At 42.0% G+C, this 17236-nt stretch overlaps 1 protein-coding gene across 8 annotated transcripts in view; it reads left to right on the top strand.

The window, feature by feature from the left end:
* NAP1L4 (nucleosome assembly protein 1 like 4) overlaps positions 1-17236 on the top strand; it is a 64929-nt gene that overhangs the window by 11783 nt on the left and 35910 nt on the right. For all 8 annotated transcript variants that reach the window (XM_060103435.1, XM_060103433.1, XM_060103431.1 and 5 more), the window contains 2 exons: positions 9825-9855; positions 10304-10362. In XM_060103435.1, coding sequence (XP_059959418.1) covers positions 9842-9855; positions 10304-10362 — 73 coding nt within the window. In that variant the 5' untranslated portion in view covers positions 9825-9841. The remainder of the gene's footprint in view (positions 1-9824; positions 9856-10303; positions 10363-17236) is intronic.

The following is a 17236-nucleotide window of genomic DNA, read 5'->3' as shown; positions in this document are numbered from 1 at the left end:
ACTAAGGACTTACCCTGTTAGTCAAAAGAACCTGTATAGAATGGGAGACAATGTCTACCCTGATCTTGTCAGTTTGGCCACTCAATTGGCTCGTACCCCAGAAGATGACACCAAAAGAAAGACAACTCCCGCAAATGGAGACTCAAAGCACATCTGGCCGTTGGAAAAAGGATTGCTATAAATTGAAATCCAAACACTTGCAACCCTCGAAGAACCAACAGCCAAACCCACCCCAAGGATGTGACTCAGAGGACACACAGGGACTGTTCCCTGTCCGTCTATTAAATAGCCCGGGGAAGACTCTTCTCCAGATCAGAGACAAGTTCCTTATAGTATTAATTGGCACAGGGGCTGCTCTGTCAGCGCCCAGCCTAACCACAGCGGAACAGTTCCTTCCTCACAGTATTACATACGCTCCAATAGTGGGGACCTCACACTGCAACATGTCCCTGTTTCCCAGCCCATACCTTGTTGTCTGGGGCCTTTGCAAAACAAACACCCATTTCTCCTCAGCAGTTTGGCTCCCATACATGTATTAGGATATTTCCTGGAGAAATAGCATGCTGCCACTTTTCCCCTCAAAAGGGAGAAGTATTCCTTCAGTTCAAATCAACACTTAGGAAGATGAAACCCCTTTTTGCCTTTATTACATTGCAAAGCTAAGAAGACCAAGCTTTGGACTTAACCCACTATTAACCAGGTACCCCTCCCCCCCCCACTCTTTGGGCAGAATCCTCAGCAGACATAGGCAGAATTCATAGTGCCTCTCCTATTAAGACGTACAATACCCTATAAATAAAGACGTCTTCCAGGACATAAGTTCTATCATAGAAGACTGTAAGGCCGAAGGACTCTTTGTCCCTTGCACTAGTCCTTGTAAAGCCCTGTCTTACCTGTAAAAAACCCAACAGCCAAGGAGGGAGATTTGTGCAGGACCTTTGGCAATAAACAGCATTGTAATTCCTTGCCACCCTGTCACCTGTAATCCCCGTGTGCTGTCGGTGTTCATCTCTACTGGAAGCAACTTTTTCACTGTGGACGACTTAGGCAGTATTTTTTTTTTAGTATTCCTGTTGATAAATAGTCAATATCTTTTTGCCTTTACCTGGGAAGGACAACAATATACCTGGACAGTCTTGCATCAGGGCTTTACTGAGGTTCTTCTTCTGACAGATTTTAAAGGCTGACTTAAATGACGTAGAATTCTTTGGAGGCACCCCCTTACTGTAATATGTAGATGATTTGCTTCTTTGCTCGCCCTCCCAAAATTTCCACAAAGACATTGTTCACCTGTTAAAAATCTTAGCCATTAAGGGATATAAGGTCTTGAAGGAAAGACTGCAATTTTTCCAAACTCATGTTTGATATCTAGGACATTTAATCTCAGAACAGAGACTACACCTAGATCCCGATAGGCTTCAAGGCATTTTAAACTCTCCAAACCCCCAAACCAAATGTCAGTTACGGGGTTTTCTTGGGCTAGCTGGTTATTGTTGCAACTGGATTCCAAACTTCTCTTTAATGATTCTGCCCCCCATATGCTCCCTTATGTTGTTGGCTGTGCCACACGGCACGTGAGATCTTAGTTCCCCGACCAGGGATTGAACCCGGGTCCCCTGCAGTGGGAGCCTGGAGTCTTAACCACTGGACCACCGCGGAAGTTACCCTATATTCCTTTCTAAAGAACAGCAAACCTGGGCCTCCCTGGTGGCGCAAGTGGTTGAGAGTCCGCCTGCCGATGCAGGGGATACGGGTTCGTGCCCCGGTCTGGGAGGATCCCATATGCCGCGGAGCGGCTGGGCCCGTGAGCCATGGCCGCTGAGCCTGCGCGTCCGGAGCCTGTGCTCCGCAACGGGGGAGGCCACAACAGTGAGAGGCCCGCATACCGCAAAAAAAAAAAAAAAAAAAAAAGAACAGCAAACCTGACCTCATTGTTTGGGATGACCAAGATCGTTTAGCCTTTGAAGGAAAGTTTAATAAATCCACCGACCCTTGAATACCCAAATAAATTATCAGCTACCCTTTTCCTTTTTGTATATGAGAAGGAAGGGAATGCCTTCAGGATATTTACCCCCAAATATGGGGCTATCACTGACCCTTGGGTTACTACACCCACCAGTTAGATCCCTGACCTGAGCATATGGCATGGCTTAGGGCTATGCCTGCTGCTGCCCTCTTAGTAAAGGCTACCATCTTTGCACCTCACACCGTTGAGGCTCTCTTGAGTTCACACCACACTCAACACCTTTCAGCAAGCCATTTTACCCCCTTTGAAATCTTCTTACTCGCTGTGCCCTCATCACTCCCATTCAGTGTAACAGTCTCAACCCTGCAACCTACCTTCCCTCCTCCGCTGATAAAATTCCCCATGACTCTGACTTGGATGGTGTCATGATGACACCTCATGACTACTTACAAGAAACCTCCTTGATGAATCCTGATCTTACGTGGTTTACTAATGGCTCTTACCTGAAAAATGAAAATGGTACATTTTGTGCTGGGTATCTGAGATTATTGAGGCTGCAGCCCTAACTTTGGCTGCTTCAGCTCAACAAGCTGAAAATTATACAGGCATACCTTATTTTGTTGTGCTTCGCAGATACTGTGTTTTTTTGTAAATTGAAGGTTTGAGACAACCCTGTGTCAGCATCTGTCAGCGCCATTTTTCCAACAGCATTTGCTCACTTCTTGTGTCTGTAACATTTTGGTAATTCTCACAGTATTATTGTATCTGTTATAGTGATCTGTGATCGGTGATCTTTGATGTTACTACAACTTGCTGAAGACTCAGATGATGGTTACTTTTTTTTTTTTTTTGCGGTATGTGAGCCTCTTACTGTTGTGGCTTCTCCTGTTGCGGAGCACAAGCTCCGGATGTGCAGGCTCAGCGGCCATGGCTCACGGGCCTAGCCGCTCCACAGCATGTGGGATCTTCCTGGACCGGGGCACAAACCCGTGTCCCCTACATCGGCAGGCGGACTCTCAACCACTGAGCCACCAGGGAAGCCCCGATGGCTACCATTTTTTAGCAATAAAGTATTTTTAAATTAAGGTATGTACATTGTATTTTAAGATATAATGCTATCGCACACTCAACAAACTACCATATAATGTAAACATTTATATGCATTGGGAAGCCACAAAGTTCATGTGACTTGCTTTACTGTGATACTCGCTTTACTGCAGTAGTCTGGAACCAAACCTGTAGTACCTGGGAGGTCTGTATGTATACCCTCACTCAAACATGCATTTTAGTCAAAGGCAAGACAGCACACCTCTTTAGTGATAGTATGCCTTTGTAGAGTGGTGCAGTACTTTGGAATGTTATGGAAACAACAGGGTTTCCTTACTCCCAGTGGAGATAAAATTAAGAATGACCCTTATGCCCAAAGTCTGTTGGACACCATACTGCTGCCGGCAGCTCTAGCTATCATTAAAGGGCCTGGGCATTGCAAGTCTGATTTACTGGAAGCCAAAGGAAACCACCTCCCTGATACCTCTGCAAAAAAACACTTCCTTTATGATACCCATAGACCAAACCTCCGTCATGGTCCAAAATGCTCTTCCCCCTGCAAAGACCTGAGAGAACTAGCCAGGGGAGGATAACAGCTGGCCTCTGAAAGAGAAAAGCACAACTGGAAATCTGAAAGGCTGGCTGTTGGACCCATGAAGAAAAGGGGCTCTGGTTTGAACCCAGTAATAAGCTGTTTCTGCCAGAAAATCTAAAACTTCCCTTATTGACCAGTGTACATTAATTAAACCATTGGTCCACTGAGAAAATGGTAGCCTTTATAAATCAATGTTGATAGAGAAATATCAGCAAGACCACAAAAAGCGCTTGTCTTGCTTCTTCTACCTGTCATAAATTGATCCCAAGGAAGCCTGTTTGTACCGCCTCAGGACATTTTAATTCACCAGACTGCTAACGCTCTGGCAAGTGGATTTCATACAGTTGCCCCCACTCATGGGTATAAATATGCTCTAGTAACGGTTTTCATGTCGGACTCAAGCGTTTCCATGTAGAGTGGTGACTCCCTCTTCCATAGCTAAAGTCCTGGTAGAAAAGATCATTCCCACTTGAGGACCTCTTCCGCCCCTGGAACTCCAGGGGACCTACTTCACTGGACGGTTTCCATCAGGCTTATCATTCTCAGTCTTCAGGACTGGTTCATGCAAATGTAATTGTAAAGAGCTGGTTGGCTGAGTTAGTTGAAACCCTCCACATACATTGGCCAAAGATAGTGCTCTGGTTCTTCTAAATCTTAGATCTACTTTTGGGATTCATAAATTCTCACCCTTTGAAATAGTTACGGATGGCCAAAGCATTTAGCCTCTGCTTTGTTTGACCCAACTAATAGAAGGGCACATACTTCACATTTGCAGGGGTCTAAAATCCATTGAGAATAATCGTGCTGTAGTAGAGCAGTCTTTCTACAGTGTGCTCCCCGGAGATGAAGATGTCAGTTTACAGCCCGGAGACTTCAACTACTAGAAGAGACCTATGCATAAAGACTCCCTCCTCCCTCATTGGAAGGACTTCTACCAGGTGTTTCTGACTAATCCCTGTGCCACGAAGCTCCCAGAGTTAGACTCCTGGATTCATGTGTCCCATCTTAAAAAGGACCCCAAACCTGAGTGGACCTGCAGCCCAACTCAAGACTGAAAGCTAAGAATTTCTAAGGACTGAAGCAGACAGCTTTCCAGAGATCAGAGATATCCGGCCCAGACCTGTGAAACCTGTTTCAGCCAATTCTGTATCACTCAGCCAAGTCATGCTGCTATAGTTGTAATTGTCCTTTCTTTGGCCTCTGTGCCGCCCTCTAGTTTGGCTGTAATGCTCCCACCTTACAAGAACTCTCATTCCACCAACCTTACTGCTTGCTGGTGATGATGAACCTGAACTGGAGGCCTGGCCATTATCCTTAGAAGGGTGGTGAAACCTGTCTGGCAGAGATACAGGGTTTTCCTTTGGCATCTTTGCGGCTATACTTAAATTGGCACCTGACATTACAGCATTCCATTGGGTGCCCCACCCCTAAAGGAATCCCTCTCACTTAAGTCTGGACTCTTACCCAAAAGCTTTCCAGTGTTCCAGAAGCATTAATGGGGCTGGTGAATCTCTAGGCCACCTCCTGCACCCTTGTAACACTTGCGTGTGACTCAGATGGTCATGGGTTCATTCCCCACTGGAATCTAGGAGCCTGACGTCTCTTGCGGCATGTATCTCTTTGGTGGGGTAATGAAAATTGTAATGATACAGGGAATGGAAAGCTGATGTGCTTTCTTCAGTGGTGCCTCGTTGGGGAACTGATCAGAAATCTGTTGAGTGGTAGGAACTACTTCACCCTAGCTTGTCCCTGGAAGATCCCCAGCCCCCATCACAACCTCACCCACAGTAATCAAACTCACCTGTTACTCCAAATATATGAAATTTAAGATATTCCTCTAACTGTTCTCAGTGTGCTCAACAGAACCACTTACCATGCGTTGTGTATGAATGACTGATTTTGATCATGAGATCTCTTTTATTCCAGGAAAAGAATATACCCTGTCTTTAGAAAACACTGGTTATTTCCTTCTGTGTGGAAGAAATGCATACTCCACACTTGCCCTAAATGGGAAGTACGCTTGGAGCCATTGTCCTCACTCCTGATGCTGAAGTTGGGAAAACCCTGCCTTCCATCGCCCTTGGGCCCAATCTGGGTTCTTTCTCCTGCCGTCTTGAGAGAGCACATCATAGCTGGGATGGATACAATTTTGAGTGTATGCCTACAGCTACACTCATAATAGATAGAAAGGGATTTGTCCTTTGGACTTTTTCCCTTGAGTTGGAGTAGCAGAACTTGAAAAGGCAGTTAAGAATCTCTTCAAATTCATGGCTACTACCTTAATGCTTATGTCAGAGCTTTTAAACATCAACAAACCCAAGTAGACAGCCTAGCAGAAGTTGTCTTACAAAACTGCAGAGCCCTAAACCTCCACACTGCATAGCATGGGGGAACCTGTGTCCTGCTTGAGGAAGAATGCTGGGGGTTTTTTGTTTTTTAAAATTTTATTTATTTACTTATTTATTTTTGGATGTGTTGGGTCTTCATTGCTGCACGCGGGCTTTCTCTAGTTGCGGCGAGCAGGGGCTACTCTTCGTTGCGGTGCACAGGCTTCTCATAGCGGTGGCTTCTCATTGCGGAGCACAGGCTCTAGGTGCTTGGGCTTCAGTAGTTGTGGCACACGGGCTCTAGAGCGCAGGCTCAGTAGTTGTGGCTCTAGAGCGCAGGCTCAGAAGTCTTGGGACTTCCCTGGTTCTTAACCAGGGAAGTCCCAAGAATGCTGTTTTTATGTTAACAAACCAGGAAAAGTAACACGAGAACTGAAAGTAGTGAAAGAGGGCTTCCTTGGTGGCTCAGTGGTTAAGAATCTTCCTGCCAATGCAGGGGACATGGTTTCGAGCCCTGGTCCGGGAAGATCCCACATGCCACGGAGCAACTAAGCCCACGTGCCACAACTACTGAAGCCCGCGCGCCTGGAGCCCGTGCTCTGCAACAAGAGAAGCCACCGCAATGAGAAGCCCATGCACTGCAACAAAGAGTAGACCCTGCTCACCACAGCTAGAGAAAGCCCGCGTGCAGCAACGAAGACCCAACGCAGCCTAAAAAAAATAATAAAAATAATGGAAGATATCAAACTATTAACTGAAATAGGCCATACCCCTGGGACCTGGGCCATTTTTGACCTATTAAATATAGGCAGCTGGGGAAACAGGTTGAGAAGTTTATTCTAGTCAGTAGCTATAATTGGACTTCTGGCCATGGGTATAATCCACATGGTTAAATTTCTCCTGTTTTGTATCAGCAGGCAAATGTCCTTCTCCCAGATGTATGTACAAAATAAAGTTCTTTTTCCTGTATGTAACTACAAAATAAAGGCATATCCTGAAGTTCATCTGACCATGGAAACTGAACTGACCACGTCAGAGGAACATAACTGAGGTTCCCCATTTCTCAATTGTTTTGTTCAAATGAGGCCAAGTATCTTGCTGTTTTCCTTGCTTGCTGTTTTCCTCTTCCCTGGGATGAGACATCTGAGGATGGTCCTCCTCAGCTCCGAGAGACCCATAATCCACGTGCAGCTAATGGTGCCTCTGACTAAGTGAGATACCCACACAGTAAGACTGACGAGCAGTGCTTTTTGTGAAAGAGTTTAATCAAAAGGGGCGAATGTGAAAGGATCTTAATCTAAAATGGAACGGAAGGATGTGAAATGGAGAATCTCTTGCGCATGCACCCTCAGAAAACATGTACCCTCAGAAAACAAAGATGGTGGGACTGATTTCCCATAATGCTTGATTTACGAGAGATCGAAATTTATCCTCCAACCAGTGAGCATCTGCCAGGAATCTCTCCGCATCTTGGAACCAGTTGCTGCATGGTCCCTAATTGGATTTTGCCCTTTAGCACTCTTTGCCCAAAGAAGCAACCCACCGCAAGCCTTCAGTGAACTCACCTGTAGCTCGCTTCAGTATGTGTGTCCCGAATTGCAGTTTCTCTGCTGTTCCCACATAAACTCTATTTCTGGTAACTGGAGTTTGCCTTAGTTTACCTCCTTTCTTTTAGGTTGAAAGAAACCCCAGTCCACACCTACTAGCCAGGTAACCTTGGGTTAGTCACCTCACCCTTCCCATCCTCAGTGTCCTCTTCCGTGCACTGGGGATGCACCCTCCCTGCTAGAGTTGCTGTGGGTATAAAATGTGGGAAATTGCCTGTCACATGGTGACCTTGCTAGTACAGGAGGTGTTGGAATTAGGTGTGTGGCTTGATTGGGTGGGGAAAATGGGACTTTGTCTGTTAAGCTGGCAGTGACAGCTGCTGCAAGAGAGAGCAGCTGGTGTGTGTGGTCTACACGAAGGTGCTGGTGGACATAATTGTTAAGACAATGGAGACTTTAATTATGTAGCCAAATTGTAGTTGGTTTCAGTGTGTAACCACTTTGGCAGTAGGTGTCAGTATCCATTCCTATTCTTTGACCCAGAAATCCTACAGTCACAATCCTACTATTGCCATATAAAGAATTACTTGGGATGGGAAGCCAGGTAAACTAAGATGTGTTCATGTAGATGTTGTCAGAAGTATATCATAGGGGGGAAAACTTCAGTATTTAACAACTGGTAAAAGGTAAGTGTATTAGCTCTTAAAATGTTGTCATCAGATGTTATTTTGAAGACCTTGCCTGTCTCATGTTTTACATTTGTAATATATGAAAAAGCAGAATATAAGCTTGGGAATCGGACTTCCCTGGTGGTGCAGTGGTTAAGAATCCGCCTGCCAATGCAAGGGACATGGGTTCAAGCCCTGGTCCAGGAAGATCCCATTTGCCGCGGAGCAACTAAGCCTGTGCGCCACAACCACTGAGCCTGCGCTCTAGAGCCCGCGAGCCACAACTACTGAGCCCGCATGCCACAAGTTCTGAAGCCCGCGTGCCTAGAGCCTGTGCTCTGCAAGAAGAGAAGCAACCGCAATGAGAAGGCCGCGCACCGCAACCAAGAGTAGTCCCCGCTCACCGCAACTAGAGAAACCCGCACGCAGCAACAAAGAACCAACGCGGCCAAAAATAAATAAATTAATTTATCTATTAAAAAAAAAAAAGCTTGGGAATAGCCCGGGTGCGGCTGTATGCATACAGCAGATTGTGGAGGAGCTAAGCTGGGAGGTGTAGGAATTTGGGTTTCTGTGTGGAGTGACTTTGGACTCAGCAGAAGGTGATGGGGACCGTTGGAGGGTTTTTCCTCTCCTGATTTTCATTTGTTTCCTTAAATCATTTAGCTTTTTGAAAAATAATGTAACATTTATGTAGTATTTCGAATTTTTAAAGTAATTACAGTGTTTTATTTTGAAACAGAATTACCTAAGAAAGATGCACTTAAGACAATTGTAGTTCATAAATACCAATTGGAGCTATGTTTCCTAACTGTGAAGCATTATTGTTCTCTTTGACCCTGAAGCACTGATTAAGGGGTTTGGGCTTTGCTCAGATACCTAAGAATGAGTCATCGACCAGTTGTCAGCTTGAAACCACTCTTCAGAGGGGGATCTGAAGTGGATTTACTACACATCTAGGACTAAGGAAATGTGATCACCAAACCTGACTGTTTTTAGCTCTGCATTTAGATAGGGCTTTGAAATTGTACTAATATCAAGTTCTATTTAAGTCATAAGTGTCTTAGAACCCACCTTTAATATTTATAGGTAGAAAGTCACCTAATCTGGAGATAATCTTTTTTTATATGTTTCTTGTAAAAGTGGGATCATAATTGAGTGTATTACGTGATGTTTTTACACAAGTACTGCATCTTCAGTGTAGAAGTAGTAGAACATACAGAATAAACAAAATTTTAAAATCATTCTGTGAGTTAGGGTTTGAAAGACAATGTGAGCACCAGTAAATTCTTTGAATTGCTCTAAAATAATTGGTCTAGCATAAATGTTCCTGTTTCTGAAACTCATTATAGACATAAGGCAAGTTAAAACTGATGAATTGTCTTTATTCTGAAGTCTGGTCATTTTAGTGCCAACAAGAGAAATTTTTTATGAGTAAATGTGCTTGCACTGAAAGGTGTATAAGTTTTTAATTTGATGAGTTTTGACAAGTGTGTATATGCAAGTAACCAGTACCCCATTCCAGGTCTTGGCATTTCTATCACCCCAGAACAGTCCCTCCTGCCCCTCCTTACGAGGTCCTCATCCCCCACTGAAAATCACTGTGAAAAGAGTACATTTGAAATTTTTTTGTTTGTGAATATTTAGTAATGTAAATTCTTTTTTAATTTGTAGGAGATAAAAACATTCAGATGGCAGATAACAGGTAAGCCAAAATGGACTTTGTTTATTGGAGTTTAAATTTTAGTTGGTGAGCTAGAGGCAAGCCTTATTTCTGTAAACATCATTAGGTGCTCCAGCTGATGGCTTTTTTTTTTCCCTCTGTGTTTTTGAGCCCATAAAGAACTTGCTTTAGATGTGAAAAGTGTGTCATATATTGATACTAAAAACCTTTGTGTTTTTAGAGACTTTGTGTGGCTGTCCCACAGAGCCACTGTGTGCACTGTGTCCTAACAGCTTGGCAGGGTGGCTTTTTTTAATAACGGTGAGGAAAGTATTTCATAGGTAACACGTGTGTGTCTGTAGTTGTCTTCTGCTCAAATCTGAAGTTACTGTGGAGACACCTCTTAACGTGTTAAATAAGAAAAACGCCATTGTGCTATCTATCTGTGAAACTTTTTTTAGAGTAATACTTTTTAAATATATTGTTTTAGTTTTTCAGATGGGGTTCCTTCAGATTCCTTGGAAGCTGTTAAAAATGCAAGTAATACAGGTCAGTTCACTGCACATGGGAAAGTGAACCGTTGGAGAGTTTGCATGCAGAGCAGGGAGGCTCCTGCTCAGACCCCAAAAGTCAAGTGAATAGCACAGTGCACCTCTACCTGCCGTCTCTCGCCGTTAGCGCTGATTACCAGGCGCTCAGGCTTTTTTCACCTGTGCCTTCTCTTCCCGTGATTATTCTGAAGCACGTCCCAGATATCATATTGTTTTGATATGATCATAAGTTCATAGATATATTACTTTTCCTCCATTAAAAAAAAAATAAATTTATTTATTTATTTTTGGCTGCGTCGGGTCTTCGTTGCTGCGCACGGGCTTTCTCTAGTTGCGGTGAGCGGGGGCTACTCTTCCTTGCAGTGTGCAGGCTTCTCATTGCAGTGGCTTCTCTTGTTGTGGAGCACGGGCTCTAGAGCGCAGGCTCAGTAGTTGTGGTGCGCGGGCTTAGTTGTTCCACAGCTTATAGGATCTTCCTGGACCAGGGCTCGAACCCGTGTCCCCTGCATTGGTAGGCAGATTCTCAACCATTGCGCCTCCAGGGAAGGTCCTTTCCTCCATTTTCAAGTATTTATCTATACTTGTTTTTCCCTCTGAATTGTCTGAAAGCAAGTTGTGGATATTCTGGCTTTTTCTTCCTAAAACAATTTAGTATAAATTTCCTAAAAACTAGGATAAAGTCTCATAACCACAATGCCATTACCACAACCAAGAAATTTAATGTCGGTCCAATACTATTAGCTAATGTACAGTCATGTTCATATTTTCCTGGTTTTCTCAGCATTTCTTTTACTGCCGTACCCCACACTCAAATCCAGGGCTGGCCAAGGATCATGTATAGCGTTTAGTTCTGTCCCCTTTATTCTAGAGTTATCCCCCCACCTTTTTTACGCTTCCTCGCAGGGACACATCAGCAGGCTGTGTGCTCCAGCTGTCTTGTAGAATGCCCACACTCTGGATGGGTCTGGTGGTTTTCTCCTCACTAGATTCAGCGTAAATGTCTTGGCAAGATGAGAACATAGGCGACCTGATGGAGTGGGAATGCAGTTAGGCCTGTGACGGGGCTCCCAAGAGTGATGACGTGGTGAAGACAGTGTCTGCCAGTCTCTGCCCTTAGGGTCCTTGGAGTAAAGAAGCTGTTGGGCACCCTGTGGGAATCCTGTTCTCCGTAAGACTCTTACATAGGGATTCGGGCACCACTGATGAGCCTTGCTGAATCCGTGATGACATTGGTGGTCACCAAAGGGTGTTTTTCTAATTCTATCAATCTGACTAACATATTACATCTATTAAAGAAATACTTCCCTACTCCCCCACTACCCCATTTTAATGTTACTATAGACTCATGGATTAGCTTTTTTTTTTTTTTCTTCCCCTGCGGCACGCAGGCCTGTCACTGCTGTGCCCTCTCCCGTTGCGGAGCACAGGCTCCGGACGCGCAGGCTCCGCTGCCACGGCTCACGGGCCCAGCCGCTCCGTGGCATGTGGGATCCTCCCGGACCGGCGCACGAACCCGTGTCCTCTGCATCGGCAGGCGGACTCTCAACCACTGCGCCACCAGGGAAGCCCTGGATTAGCTTTTTATTCAGTGTTTAATCATTTGCCATCATTCTTTTTTTAAATAAATAAATTATTTTATACAGCAGGTTCTTATTAGTCATCCATTTTATAAACATCAGTGTATACATGTCAATCCCAATCGCCCAATTCATCCCACCACCAGCCCCAGCCCCCACCGCTTTCCCCTCTTGGTGCCCATACGTTTGTTCTCTACATCTGTGTCTCAATTTCTGCCCTGCAAACTGGTTCATCTGTACCATTTTTCTACGTTCCACATATATTTGTTAATATACGATATTTGTTTTTCTCTTTCTGACTTCACTCTGTATGACAGTCTCTAGATCCATCCACATCTCTACAAATGACCCAATTTCGTTCCTTTTTATGGCTGAGTAATACTCCATTGTATATATGTACCACATCTTTTTTATCCATTCGTCTGTCGATGGACACTTAGGTTGCTTCCATGTCCTGGCTATTGTAAGTAGTGCTGCAATGAACATTGCGATGCATGTGTCTTTTTGAATTATGGTTTTCTCTGGGTATATGCCCAGTAGTAGGATTGCTGGGTCATACGATAATTCTATTTTTAGTATTTTAAGGAACCTCCATACTGTTCTCCATAGTGGCTGTTTCAATTTACATTCCCACCAACGGTGCAAGAGGGTTCCCTTTTCTCCACACCCTCTTCAGCATTTGTTTGTAGATTTTCTGATGATGCCCATTCTAATTGGTGTGAGGTGATACCTCATTGTAGTTTTGATTCGCATTTCTCTAATAATTAGTGATGTTGAGCAGCTTTTCATATGCTTCTTGGCCATCTGTATGTCTTCTTTAGAGAAATGTCTGTTTAGGTCTTCTGCCCATTTTTGGATTGGGTTGTTTGTTTTTTTAATATTGAGCTGCATGACCTGTTTATATGTTTTGGAGATTAATCCTTTGTCCATTGATTGGTTTGCAAATATTTTCTCCCATTCTGAGGGTTGTCTTTTCGTCTTATGTATGGTTTCCTTTGCTAGGTAAAAGCTTTTAAGTTTCATTAGGTCCCATTTGTTAATTTTTGTCATTATTTCCATTACTCTAGGAGATGGATCAAAAAAGATCTTGCTGTGATATATGTCAGAGGGTTCTTTCTCTGTTTTCCTCTAAGAGTTCTATAGTGTCCGGTCTTAAATTTAGGTCTCTAATCCATTTTGAGTTTATTTTTATGTATGGTGTTAGGGAGTGTTCTAATTTCATTCTTTTACATGTAGCTGTCCAGTTTTCCCAGCACCACTTATTGAAGAGACTGTCTTTTCTCCATTGTATATCCTTGCCTCCTTTGTCATAGATTAGTTGACCATAGGTGCATGGGTTTACCTCTGGGTTTTCTGTCTTGTTCCATTGATCTATACTTCTGTTTTTGTGCGAGTACCATATTGTCTTGATTACTCTAGCTTTGTAGTATAGTCTGAAGTCAGGGAGTCTGATTCCTCCAGCTCCGTTTTTTTCCCTGAAAACTGCTTTGGCTCTTTGGGGTCTTTTGTGTCTCCATACAAATTTTAAGATTTTTTGTTCTAGTTCTGTAAAAAATACCATTGGTAATTTGATAGGGATTACACTGAATCTGTAGATTGCTTTGAGTAGTATAGTCATTTTCACAATATTGATTCTTCTATTCCAAGAACATGGTATATCCCTCCAGCTGTTGGTATCACCTTTAATTTCTTTCATCAGTGTTTTATAGTTTTGTGCCTACAGGTCTTTTGTCTCCCTAGGTAGGTTTATTCCTAGGTATTTTATTCTTTTTGTTGCAGTGGTAAATGAGAGTGTTTCCTTAATTTCTCTTTCAGATTTTTCATCACTAGTGTATAGGAATGCACGAGATTTCTGTGCGTTAATTTTGTATCCTGCAATTTTACCAAATTCATTGATTAGCTCTAATAGTTTTCTGGTGGCATCTTTAGGATTCTCTATGTATAGTGTCATGTCATCTGCAAACAGTGACAGTTTTACTTCTTCTTTTCCAATTTGTATTCCTTTTATTTCTTTTTCTTCTCTGATTGCCGTGGCTAGGACTTCCAAAAGTTTGTTGAATAATAGTGGTGAGAGTGGACATCCTTGTCTTGTTCCTGATCTTAGAGGAAATGACATCAGTTTTTCACCATAGAGCATGATGTTTGCTGTGGGTTTGTCGTATATGGCCTTTATTATGTTGAGGTAGGATCCCTCTATGGCCACTTTCTGGAGAGTTTTTATCATCAGTGGGTGTTGAATTTTGTCAAAAGCTTTTTCTGCCTCTATTGAGATGATCATATGGTTTTTATTCTTCAATTTGTTAATATGGTGTATCACATTGATTGATTTGCGTATATTGAAGAATCCTTGCATCCCTGGGATAAATCCCACTTGATCATGGTGTATGATCCTTTTAATGTGTTGTTGGATTCTGTTTGCTAGTATTTTGTTGAGGATTTTTGCATCTATATTCATCAGTGATATTGGTCTGTAATTTTCTTTTTTTGTAGTATCTTTGTCTGTTTTTGGTATCAGGGTGATGGTGATGGCCTCATAGAATGAGTTTGGGAGTGTTCCTTCCTCTGCAGTTTTTTGGAAGAGTTTGAGAAGGATGGGTGTTAGCTCTTTTCTAAATGTTTGATAGAATTCACCTGTGAAGCCATCTGGTCCTGAACTTTTGTTTGTTGGAAGATTTTTAATCACAGTTTCAATTTCATTGCTTGTGATTGGTCTGTTCATATTTTCTATTTCTTCCTGGTTCAGTCTTGGAATGTTATACCTCTCTAAGGATTTGTCCATTTCTTCTAGGTTGTCCATTTTATTGGCATAGGGTTGCTTGTAGTAGTCTCTTAGGATGCTTTGTATTTCAGCGGTGTCTGTTGTAATTTCTCCTTTTTCATTTCTAATTTTATTGATTTGAGTCCTCTCTTTTTCTTGATAAGTCTGGCTAATGGTTTATCAATTTTGTTTATCTTCTCAAAGAAACAGCTTTTAGTTTTATTGATCTTTGCTATTGTTTTCTTTATTTCTATTTCATTTATTTCTGCTCTGATCTTTATGATTTCTTTCCTTCTGCTAACTTTGGGTTTTGTTTGTTCTTTCTCTAGTTCCTTTAGGTGTGAGGTTAGATTGTTTAATTGAGATAATTCTTGTTTCTTTTTTTTTTTTTTTTTTTGAGAAAGGTAATTTGAGAGAAGTTCGGAAGAAAGATCTTGAGGATTAGGTGGATTACTAGAGAAAGGCACCTGCTGAAAAATGCTCTAGGTAGGGAGACATAAGAAAACATAAGATATTTAATATTTCAGGTTGATATTGTTGGCGTGTTGTAATTCTTATCCATTATCCTGAATCTTTCATTTACAAAATGCTAATAATAATAGCTGGTTTTAGTTGATTTCTTTGTAGAAGGGCGTAATGAAGAAAAAGTCGGGTAGAGAGAAAAGAGCAATTGCAGAAGCAATGATAGATAAATAAATAAGAATAGAGTAGGAGAAGGAATTCAGAATTAAAGGTGCCTGGACAATATAAATTCCTCAATAATTCTCAGCAATAATGAAGAGAGTGCTGGTTTCACACTATATGTGAGCTATTTTAAGTGGATATTAGAGGAAGATTTGGGGCTACTCAGGATACCCAAAACATCTGACATCTATCATTCATCTTTGGTACTAGTTAGGGATATTAAGCACAAAATATTGCTGAGTTACAAAAACTGATAATTTAGTGTAATACGAATGTAAAATGAGGTAAGCAAAAAATAATCTTTTTTTCTGTATCTCACAGTAAGTAGCATGTGGACTTCAAATTAGGCACATCTAACTGGATTATCACACTGAGAAAGATTATAAAATGTGCTTGTCTTAGCTCTGGTTGCTATAACAAAGTACTAGACCGGGTGGCTTTAAACCACAGACATTTATTTCTCATAGTTCTGGAGGCTGAGAAGCTCGAGATTAGGGTGGCAGCATGGTCTGGTTCTGGTGCGGGCCTTCTTCCTGCCTTGTAGGTAGACGGCTGTCTTCTTGCTGGATCCTCACATGGCTGAGAGAGAGGAAACTTTTCTTGTTTCTTGAGGTAGGCTTGTATAGCTATAAACTTCCCTCTTAGAACTGCTTTTGCTGCATCCCATAGGTTTTGGATTGTCATGTTTTCATTGTCATTTGTCTCTTGGTATTTTTTATTTCCTATTTGATTTCTTTAGTGATCTCTTGGTTATTTAGTAACGTATTGTTTAGCCTCCATGTGTTTGTGTTTTCTACGTTTTTTTCCATGGAATTGATTTCTAATCTCATAGTGTTGTGGTCAGAAAAGATGCTTGATATGATTTCAGTTTTCTTAAATTTACTGAGGCTTGATTTGTGACCCAAGATGTGATCTATCCTGGAAAATATTCTATGAGCTCTTGAGAAGAAAGTGTAATCTGCTGTTTTTGGATGGAATGTCCTATAAATATCAATTAAATCTATCTGGTCTATTGTGTCATTTAAAGCTTGTGTTTACTTACTAATTTTCTGTTTGGATGATCTGTCCATTTGGTGTAAGTGAGGTGTTAAAGTCCCCCACTATTGTGTTACTGTCCATTTCCTCTTTTATAGCTGTTAGCAGTTGCCTTATATATTGAGGTGCTCCTATGTTAGGTGCATATATATTTATAATTGTTATATCTTCTTCTTAGATTGATCCCTTGATCATTATGCAGTGTCCTTCCTTGTCTCTTGTAACATTCTTTATTTTAAAGTCTGTTTTATCTGATATGAGTATTGCTACTCCAGCTTTCTTTTGATTTCTATTTGCATGGAATATCTTTTTCTATCCCCTCACTTTCAGTCTGTATGTGTCCCTAGGTCTGAAGTGGGTCTCTTGTAGACAGCATATATATGGGTCTTGTTTTTGTATCCATTCAGCGAGCCTGTGTCTTTTGGCTGGAGCATTTAATCCATGCACGTTTAAGGTAATTATTGATATGTATGTTCTTATTACCACTTTCTTAATTGTTTTGGGTTTGTTTTTGTAGGTCCTTTTCTTCTCTTGTGTTTCCCACTTGGAAGTTCCTTTAGCAGTTGTTGTAGAACTGGTTTGGTGGTGTTGAAGTCTCTTAGCTTTTGCTTGTCTGTAAAGGTTTTGATTTCTTCATCAAATCTGAATGAGATCCTTGCCGGGTAGAGTAATCTTGGTTGTAGGTTCTTCCCTTTCATCACTTTAAATATATCATGCCAGTCCCTTCTGGCTTGTAGAGTTTCTGCTGAGAAATCAGCTGTTAATCTTATGGGAGTTCCCTTGTAATTTGTCATTTTTCCCTTGCTGCTTTCAATCAA

The sequence above is a fragment of the Mesoplodon densirostris genome, chromosome 7 (assembly GCF_025265405.1).
Source record: "Mesoplodon densirostris isolate mMesDen1 chromosome 7, mMesDen1 primary haplotype, whole genome shotgun sequence".
Lineage (NCBI taxonomy): Eukaryota > Metazoa > Chordata > Mammalia > Artiodactyla > Ziphiidae > Mesoplodon > Mesoplodon densirostris.
This window is presented reverse-complemented; position numbering and strand designations above follow the sequence as displayed.